At 47.7% G+C, this 10,376-nt stretch overlaps 1 protein-coding gene across 1 annotated transcript in view; it reads right to left on the reverse strand.

Moving 5' to 3' along the window:
• The window catches only part of Stard8 (StAR related lipid transfer domain containing 8), a 77,195-nt gene extending 70,922 nt beyond the window's left edge, over nucleotides 1-6,273 (reverse strand). Inside the window, exon 1 of the mRNA XM_075957270.1 lies at nucleotides 6,009-6,273. Coding sequence (XP_075813385.1) covers nucleotides 6,009-6,053 — 45 coding nt within the window. The 5' untranslated portion in view covers nucleotides 6,054-6,273. The remainder of the gene's footprint in view (nucleotides 1-6,008) is intronic.
• Between the last annotated feature and the right edge of the window lie 4,103 nt (nucleotides 6,274-10,376).

A 10,376-nucleotide genomic window follows, 5' to 3' on the forward strand; every position in this document is an offset into this window, starting at 1 on the left:
TCTACCTCCTTCTTCTCTTGCTTCCAGCTTTATCTTCCCTGGAATTTCCGTGTTATTTTCATCAGTAGACCAGTTCTTTAGATCTGGTTCCATGTGTCAGGCTCTTATTTACCAGTTCCTTGGCAATTCCATTAAGGAAGTGACTGGCCCAAGAAGGCTGATTGACTTACATATGGCAGTTAGCCATTGCTTTCTTCCTTGCCCACTTGTCTCCCAAAAAGCTTTCCTGAGTACAGTTTCTCTTGAACTCCTTCTAGTCCAATAAACATCCCACCACCTATTTCTTGCTTCAGTCCATAAGCCCTTGACTCCAAACTCTGGGGCCTAAGTCAGCATCAGGGACTCACAATTAACCATGCAGGGACAACCCACATTATGGTCGTTCACACAGGTCGAGAGTCAAACCCCACTACTCAGCTGATACAATTGACTTGGCTGAAGACCTCTGCTCAGAGAGCCCAGAAGTGAACTCTATCTCTGAGACAGAGAGCTTTGCCCTGCTCCGTTAAAGCAGTTTTCTCATGACCTGAGAGTCTATGTCATATTTTTTTGGATTCAATCACTGAGAGGTGACTCCATACACATAGCTTATATGTACACATTTATGTAAACATACACACACTCACCAGAAACTGGTTTATTAACCTCTGGAATGCAGAGACGAGATCCAGAAGTCCTTTCCTAGCTCTTAACATTTGTATACATTTGTGTATACTCAAATTCTCCACATTCTCCTTGCCCCTCTCACAAGCAGTCCACAGTGCATGCGATTGGTATCTGTTTGTAGAGATAAGGGCAAAGGAATGGAAAAAGCAGAGATGTCCTGCAAGATAAGAGTGGAAATACTGAATCATTGTCACACATACGCCCCATATCCTTCCAGGCCGATTCCCAGAAGAATGAGATGCTACGAGTTGGCATGGGGGCAGAGAAGGCCTGGCTTATGAGCAAGCATATAGGAGAATGTATGAGTGCACATGAGTTCAAGGCTGTGTGGTGAGCTGGAAAGCTTACTGTCACCAGAATGGCTGCTCAAACGGCCACATAGAGCTGGTTGCTGGTCACCTATCCCAGGACTTAGAGGCTCACATGAATTCAAGGCCATCCTGGGGATATATAGTGAATTCAAGGGCAGCCTGGACTTCACAGTGAGACCTAAACTTAATGGAACAAAAATAAACAGAAAACAAAAGAGCAGCCATTTAGAAGTCCGTGTGTACTCAGGAGAGGAGAAAGAGCATTTACAAAAGAGGGTGCTTGAGACTATGCACCTGGGTGAATTTGGGAGAGCCCCATGCACGGATGCACTCAGTGCATGAATACAGTGTATGACTTCAGTCCATGAATATAGCGACTGGGCCACAACTTGCTGACCCGTGTTGGACCACACCTGGCTGGCTAACTGCTGAGAGCCTTCCCAGTGTCCAAGAGACTTTTCTAGCCATGATTTCTTCAACTACTGCAGACTGCTTGTGGGTAGAAGAGAGTTGTTATCACATGTGAACATATGTGCACTGTGCGTGTATGGGTAGAATGTGGAAAGACACCCCCACCTAGCACTATCGTAAAATTTTACCAGATAGAAGCTGCAATTGAATTTCACAACACAAGGTGGAAGAGTATAGTATATAAGAGAGACTACACTTGATCAGCCTGTGTCCTGACTCCATCCATGACCTCGGGCACATCACTCCTCTCCTGGCCCCAGTTTCCTCATGAGTAGTTTGGAAGGGGAAAATAGATGACTTTTAAGGGCCTTTCTATAGCTGATACTACGTAATTACATACTTACATTTTAAGAGGATGAAAAGGATCAGACAATAGGAAAATGTAATCGTCTCAAAGTCACCCAGAGATGATGACAGAGATGGAGCTCTACCTCTCAGACTAGTGTCCTCTAGGCACTGGTGTGTTCTGCTTGACAGACAGAGGCCTCATGCCTGGGCTTATTATGCACACAGCACCAAGCTAGGTGCTGGGGGCGGGGGGAGCAAAAGGTCACAAAAAAATGGTTAGCCCATCAGTATGAAGATAGGGTCTTATGCATGCTGATTGCACAGAAAGGTGGCCATATCTACCTTCCTGGCCCTGCTGGCTTCAGGGGAGACACATTATAAACTGTATATTGGCCTTGCTTCACAACCAAATGCCTTTGCCTAGGCTGCTCCTGAGAGAAACCCAAAACAATTCTAAGACTTGGACTGGCCCCTTGTACCTCTGTAATTTCCTTTGCTTCTGAATCGCTAGCCTTCTGTTCCTAAATGAGTCAGTTCTGTCGTTAGACTAAAGCAGGGTCAAAGTAGAGAGCTGAGGGTTAACAGTGACAAAGGATCGGACAAGATCTGAGACCCTAATCCTCACTCTCCAAACACAGAATAAACCCTGCCCTTTGCCTTGCTTGCTCTTAGTGCACTACTTGGAAATCCGCTTTGAGCAGGACAAGCTCACTGAGTTTCTTTGCACTGCCAACACTGTCAATATACTTCAGGACTGTAGGCTGTGGCTCAGAAAGCTCATGTTCTAAGGTGCACAGCCAAAATGCATGCATGAAGGTTTGTGGTAGAACTTACACCCAGTTTGTCTGCTTTTCTCTTCCTCCTCCTCCTCTTCTTCCTCCTCCTCCTCACCTTTTCAGCCAATCAAAAGAAAACCTCATGGAGTATGGAGTTACTGGGGCTTGGCTTCCGTATCAAGGCTACAAGAAGGCAGGGTCTGCCAGCTGCATCGGGCTCTACACAGCCATGGTTCACCTTCAGGCAGCCTTTTCACAGCTGTGCCACTGTGTGTGGAGAGGCCCGACTCTGAGAACAGCAGCTTCCTCTGAGCAGGCTGACAGATCCAGAGCACCCAGCCTTTGACTGGCACCTTAAAGCAATAGCGTTGGAAAAGGGGACAGAAGGCTCAGGTTTAAGTGTGGATCTGGCAAGCTGCCTCTTAGCCCTGCGATCTAATAATGTGTCACTTTGTATATGTAAAGATCACATATGACAACAGTGCTCCTGCCTTCCCCGCCTCTGTGTGTATGTGTGCAAACATTCTTACACATACATGTACATGTGCATATATACACATGTAATATTGTACTGTACTTAATTTTGTGGATATGCCTGGATCTGTATATCTTCATACATGTGCTTGGAGGGGGTATGTAGTTGTATGTGCATGTTTCTACTTAGTGTTTTTTAACCTTCCTGACATGGAGACACTTTAATATAGTTCCTCATGTTGTGGTAATCCCCCAACCATAAAATTACTTTCACTTCTAATTCATAACTGTATTTTTGCTAACACTATGAATTGTAATGTGAATGTCGGTATTTTCTGATGGTCTGAGGTGGCTCCTGTGAAAGGGCCATTTGACCCCGAAGGGGTTGCGACCCATAGTTTGAGAACTGCTGATCTACATACTTGTGTACGTCTATGTGTATATGGCTGAATGTGCACACACGCACACATACATGCTGTGTTCATGGGCACATGCATGCATGGAATCATATATGCTTCTTGCATCTGGGCTGCAAACCTCTGACCTTCTCTTTTCATTTCGGTAGTCTAGTGTTTTCGAAGAGCCTGTCATGAATCAGGGGTGTTTGCTGAGAACCCTGGGCTAATGAATACAAAGGGCTATGCATGCAGTCAAGTGAAGCACCTAGCATGGTTCACTGATGGGGTAGCAGATGGGCCCTCTCAGGCTTCAAACCCCGAAGTCACCTTAAATTCACCTTTCCTTTTTCTTTATTATTCTACCCAACTCTTCAGCAACTCCTCCTTGCCCGTACCCAGCCTCGCGGCCATTGCAGCAATTTCCTTCCTAACCCTTCTCTCCACTGGGACCCTTCCATGTCACCCTTGCCTGCTGGGACTGCTGGAGTGCTTCTCCTAAACCCATCCGTTTAATTAGATGCGTACATTAGTAAAATCAGCTCCCCAGGCCCTAAAAATACAGACCCTCAACTTGTGGATTTCATGGGTAAGAGTAAGGATTTTAAAACATATAGGGAAACAGTGTCACAATATTTAATTTTGCTGAAAACAGACAACAAAACTGTTCTCAATCTTATTTTGTAAAAATAAATATCGTTTGGACGGGCAGTGGTGGCTCACGCCTTTAATCCCAGCACTCAGGAGGCAGAGGCAGGCGGATCTCTGTGGATTTGAGGCCAACTTGATCTACAGAGTGAGTTCCAGGACAGGCTCTAAAGCTACTTGGAGAAACCCTGTCTCAAAAAGTCAAAAAAGAAAAAGAAATACCATTTGAACCATAACCCCATTGGAAAGGTTCAATAATTTCCAAAGAAAGACTACTTCATTGAGTTTAATTAATGTATATATAATATAATATATATATTTACAAAAACTTCATTGCCTTTGCTTTTCCCCAGTTCTATTACAGATAGGCAAAGTTCTCACTAGAATACCCCTCCCCCCAGTAAAAGAAGACCATGGGCCCCCACATCAATTTCAAAGTCTTTGAGGAGTAACCCCATCTCCTACTCTCTTTGCAGCTCTCTTCCAACTCTTCAGTTGATCCCCACCATGAATTCTTCCCCTTCTCTCAGCCGGCCGCTACCACCAGCACCACAAGCACCAGCGCCAGCACCAATCCCAGCACCATCAGTACTAGCACCACCACCACCAGTACCAGCACCAGCACCAGTACCACCAGCTCCAGCACTACCAGCACCAGCATCAGTACCACCAGCTCCAGCATCGCCACCACCAAAACCAGCACTGCCACCACCAGGACCAGCACCATCGCCATCATCATCAGCTCATGCACCAACTTCCAGACTCGCCACCCTCTGCCAATTATTGCTCCTGCATTTTCTGCTAAGGATGCCTGGGATTCCCTGCCTCTCTGTGTGGAGTGACAGGGCAGCTGCATCTCTTCCTTCCACCTTCAGGCTCAATCCAGATGTGACCTCCTGTGAAATCGTTCCAAGTCCCTCTGGGTGGACTGGAGTTTCCTTTCCTAAGAGCCCCAGCAAGTCTTCCATCCTATCTTAGAATAAGGCCAGTTGCTCAAAAGTCTTGCCAGCAGACTGTACTTTGAGAAGCTATATTATATCAAGGAAAACACAGACTTTAGAGTACAGACCCCAATGCTGCCAGCCATAGCTGGGTACTGGTGTATCACTTTGCCACTTACAAATGTCTCCTCTACAACTATCAAAGAGGGAAAGTACTAGATAGTGAGGAAGATCACCCAGGTCTGGCACAAGCAGATTCTAAATACACATTAGTGTCTTGGTACTTAAAAGAAATCTTGCATTCTGCATTCCCATGGATTCCGCTGTGCTCCTGAATTTCCCGTGACCAGGCTAGCGTAGGCCTTCAACAGACATATAGTGCCTGCCTACCTGTCTGTCTGCCTGCCTGCCTATGTAGTATGTGTTTGACACGCAATGACAGCTTGATGAACATCTGTCATGGTTCTCATTTCCTTTTGAAGGATACAAGCCACACCCTTTTAGCCCCGTGTAGCTCCCTGGTACCTGGGGCACAATAGATGGATTTCAATGTTAATAATAACACACACACCATTACTTATGTGGATGGCACATGCCAGGCATCATGCTAGAAATATCACACCTTAGTCCTTCGTGTTTGCAAGTATTTGCTGCTATGTGACCAGGAGCAGCAGGCCCTTGTTGTCCAAAGCTGGTTTAGCTATCTTAATTTTTAAAGCTGGGAGAGGGAAGTTCAAAGAGCTCATGTATCTTATCTCTGTGGGGCAGGCTTGGGAAGAGACAATCTGGAGACAAATTTTCTGGTGGAAAAAAAAAAGAGCCACCTCACTTACTCGTTTCCATAGGAAAGAAGTAGAAGTTCAGAGACTCAGTTAAGTGACAAGGGGTGAGGGTTGAATCTAAGCCTCTCTGGCTCCAAGAGCCTTAGCCAGTCTCAGAAGCTAACCAGGCCTTCCCAGCAACCGTGCAATGGGCTCAGCTGCCTGCTTCTCCCATGAGCTGGGGCCCTGGCTGGGCTGCAGCTGAGCAGACACTTACCTTGACTTTCCTGAAGCAAGCCCAGAACACATCCAGCAGAGGCATGGTGGGGTGAGTAAAGCTGCAGGGGGCTCAGCAGGACTCTGCTGGGCCTGAACCCTCTATCTAGGAGGAAAGCAAAAAGAGCCCTGGGGCTCTGTGAGAGCCAGCCCTGTCCCTGTGCTCCATCAGCGGTGCTGGGAGGGGAGAGGCAGACAGCGGCAGCCTGCTCAGCTCAACAGCTCAACAGCAGGCCCCTTCGGGAGAGTGAAGGGAGGAAAAGACTGGAAAGAGGGAAGGAGGGAGGGAGAGAGACTGGCTAAGGAGGAGGGACCAGGAGGCGGGCCACTGATTCAAACTCCGCACAGTTAGCCAGTTGGCTGGGCCGAGCAGCGGACACTGATTGAAATTCCCTGACTATCACAGTTCCGCAGCCTGGGTTTCCAGACTGTCTACTGGCTTACATGCTCATCCTGCCACCTGTACGTTGGTACACTGGCCAGCTTGCCTCCTAGCCTACCAAGGAACACACAGGCTATCCCTGGCTGCTCCAGGCACAGGCAAGACCACAAGCGAGCTGTAGAGAGTGCTGGAAGGGACTGAGGAGCAACTCCTGCCCAGGGACCTGTGAAGACAGGCGGTGGAAAGGGAAAGTCTGTGGCTTTGGACACCCTTCAGACAGGAGCTCTGGCCCTACATCAGAGTGGTCCTTCTCCAGCCCTGTTCTAAAGCCAGCAATCTTGCCTCGGTCTGGCACCTTGCAGAGGTCATTGCCTTCTGGATCTCAGTGTTCTTGACTGGGCTGTGAAAGGCAGGGTTAGGGCTTTCATTCTCTGATATGACTCTTGTTACGGAGTGAGGTACAAGGCAAGACTGGAAAAACCCTATTGTGGACAATTACATCTCTCAGAATTCCTGAACTGCCCCTTGGGAGTCCACAGAAAGTCAGACCACACCCCCTAGACAGAAAAGGCTGTTTCATCCATTCCCCTGCCTCAGGGCAGAGCGGCTCTCGCCTAGCTCACATAGGTTGTATGTGTATGTTTTAATGAACAGCTTCTGAGAGAAGATGATGTCCCTCCTTAATCTGCAGCCATGCCAAGAGCCCTTCAAGTCCCCAAATCTAAACTTGAACCTTCTGGATGTTATGAAGTCAGTTCTAACAGCAGTAACGGAGAAGTGGGCAGTTCTGGAGGCTTTCTGGGCAGAAAGCCATTTAGAAACAGTGATCCTTCCGCACAGCACCCACCCTTCCCCAGACCTCAGAAGGCAGGGTGCCATGGCTGCTGTCCAGAGTCCCCTGGGGACCCCATGGCACAGAGCCAGGCTTGGGTCTCTGGGGGAAGGGCATGTCACCATGAGGCCCAGAATAACTTACTCTCAGTGGCCTCACTTCCCCTTCAGAGGCCAAATCGGTCCGGCAGAGGGCCAAGTCCTAGGACCCTGAAAGGCCCCATGCCTGCTTTGCGCATGCCTCTGTCGGCCTTTGAGGACTTTCTTTATCTGTGTCTTTTGTCCTGAAGTTTATTCAGAGAGTCTGCTCCTAGATATGCTTACAACTTACCTGTGACCCTCGCTTTCCCCGTTTATGTACTGAGGAGTCTGGGGAACTCTTCCCCCACCCTTTCCCCAGCTCTAGTCTGAGAAGTAGCTTAGATAGAGATCTGCTGGGCCAGGTCAGAAAGATAGCAACAGCTAAGACCGAGTGGCTCCTTCCCAGCCACCTCCAGCTGAGTGCAGGCTTAAAGGGAGAAGGTCCACTGCATGGCACGGCAAACCAAGGCACAGAGAAAGCATCTCTTTGAATATGGACCCTCTGTCCCTTCAACTAGAATCCTGAGCATGGACAACTAGGCAGCAACTGCTATAGGTTAGGGATTGTGGCTGCCCTCGATGATGGCCATAGTCCCTTGTTCCCCGGAGTTTATCTCTGCCTTTAGATTCAGCCCCTGGGAGGAAGTAGAACCTCTGTGGCTTTGGTATTCAGCAAGCAGTAAGGCACAGCGTTCCACACTGGCCTTAGAAAGCCACAGGCTTCCGTTTCAACCCTGACCTTCCACATGAGTGAAGCCTTGAAGTGGCCAAGTCCATGAGCTCCAGAAGTAGACTGCCCAGATTCCAACCCAGCTCTGTTACTCGCTAACAGGGTGGCCCTAGGCCTGCTGCTGTCTTAGTTTTCCCATCTGTGCAGCAAAAGATAATAAGAACACCCATTTTGTTGGGGAGTTAAACTGACGGCGTTACAGGACTTAGGACTACGACTAGCATAACTGAAGTTCTCAACACACGTTATTTGCTATCAGTGAAGAAGCCACTGCCTTGAAGCCTGGCAGACTTACATCTTGAATCTGTTTCTTAACACTGTGCCTTTATCCGAGCCCCATCCCTCCTCTAAGCCCGGCTGTGGCTTCACACTTGTGCTGTTAGGAGCTAATAAGATAATGTGTTTGGGTTCCACTGAACATTCTTTAAATGCTAATCCCTTCCTCCTTTTCCTGTCCTAGATGCTCCTGATTCCTTGGCCCTGGAAGGGCAGTGGCAGCCTTGATTTATCATCATCCTTACATGAGTTCAATTCTAACCCCAGCTACTTTGGGTTGTGTGATCACCTTAGAAGGGACCCCCGGGTTTCCTGGCTAAGCTAGGATTCTAGAAATCTCTACCCATCTCCCAGGGCTGTTGTCGTTATGAACAAGGGAGCAAGCAGGCCTGATATGAAGGTGGGGGGGTCTCCATTTACACAAGTTCCCAGTTCTTCTGCCCCTCTCCATACAAATGAGGGCTCTTAGTCCAGGTGGGTCTCCACTACCTGGCATTAAGGCCTGCTATGATGGGTAAGTGGCATAGGCAGTAAGCCTTCTTTCTTAGGGTGCGGGATGTGGAGATTGTAACAGAGAAGGTAGAAGGGGAGTGCCTGAAAAGTTCTGCCCCGGCAGCCAGGAAGGCTGCTTCATCAACGCGCATCTTGGGACTGAACTCTACAATTCTGCGTATAGACTGTGCTGTGAAAGTGTGTCTCCCAGTAACATCAGAAGCTACACTAGTAAAGACTCACCCTTGACTTCCCCAACATGAGCTGAACAAGGAACATATGAACCGAACAGACCAAGATACATGGGGGAAATCCCATGAAGCCTCAACCCTATCCAAAGAACTATATGTGACTCAGTAAAACTGGGAGCAGGAGAGGTGGTTGTCCCCAGGGAAGAGCATACCAATTAGCTGCTGGGTGCTAAATGGTCAGCCCTGAAAGCGTGCATACAAGTAACTTTATATGGACACACCAGGATATATTTGGGAATACATATACATGTTATATATATATGAATACACACACACATATATGCATGCAATAACAATTAATGAAAAGAGAGACCATAAATTTAAAGGAGACCAGGAAAGTATAGGGAGGAAAGGTTTTTGAGGGAGGAAAGGGAAGGGAGAAATGTTGAAATTAAAACACAATCTCAAAACTAAAAAAGGAAAAAAAAACACTAAAAAAAAAAAAGAAAGAAAAGGGGTATTTTTAAAGAAAATGGTCCAGAGATTCTTGAACCACGCTAGAGACACTGTTGGGGACTGTGGCCCTTAGACCCTGAATTTTCTATGACCCCTTGCCTGCCAGAGTAAACAATTTGTTTTCCTGTGCTTGCAGCTGCTCTGAGCACGAGACCCCCATGAATTCCTGATGGTAGCAGAGCGGTTTCTGGTGGACTTGCAGCTGGAAAATCCCGAGAGCTAGGACATGGTCATTAGTCAAGGAGGGCCCTATATAAGCTGCCCTGGAACACAAGAAAAGGGGACATTCTTGTTTCAAGGATCTCTCTCTCTCTCTCTCTCTCTCTCTCTCTCTCTCTCTCTCTCTCTCTCTCTCTCTCTCTCTCTCTCTCTCTCTCTCTCTCTCTCTCTCTCTCTCTCTGCATGTGTGTGTGCGTGTGTGCCCGCATGCACATGTGTTTCAATCTCCAGCCCCTTGCCCGACTCGCGAACCATCCCTTGGTGTACAGGCAGAACGGTACAAAACACTGCATTAGAAGATCCAAATTAAACCACATCTGAGCTAGAATTCTTTCAGAGAACCCAGTTTGAAAGCCCTCATTGTGCAAAATGGGAACACGAGGCCTGAATAAGGAAAGGGGTTACCCAGTTGCACACAGCAGGCCAGTGGCAGGGCTCAGGTTTGGCTGGATCTAGGTCTCCTGCTTCCTAAAAAAAGTTGTTTTCCTACTGCTTTTTAATGGAATAAATATTTGAATTCTGAGAGTGATTGCCATGGAGAGCCCTACATTCTGCTGACAGGAAGACTCGGGTACCGGCAACTGTAAGTGATGCAGTAGTTAGAGCTTTCTAAGTCATCCAAAGATGAAGCACAGGCTTCAGCGTAATATA

Source organism: Microtus pennsylvanicus, chromosome X, assembly GCF_037038515.1.
Source record: "Microtus pennsylvanicus isolate mMicPen1 chromosome X, mMicPen1.hap1, whole genome shotgun sequence".
Lineage (NCBI taxonomy): Eukaryota > Metazoa > Chordata > Mammalia > Rodentia > Cricetidae > Microtus > Microtus pennsylvanicus.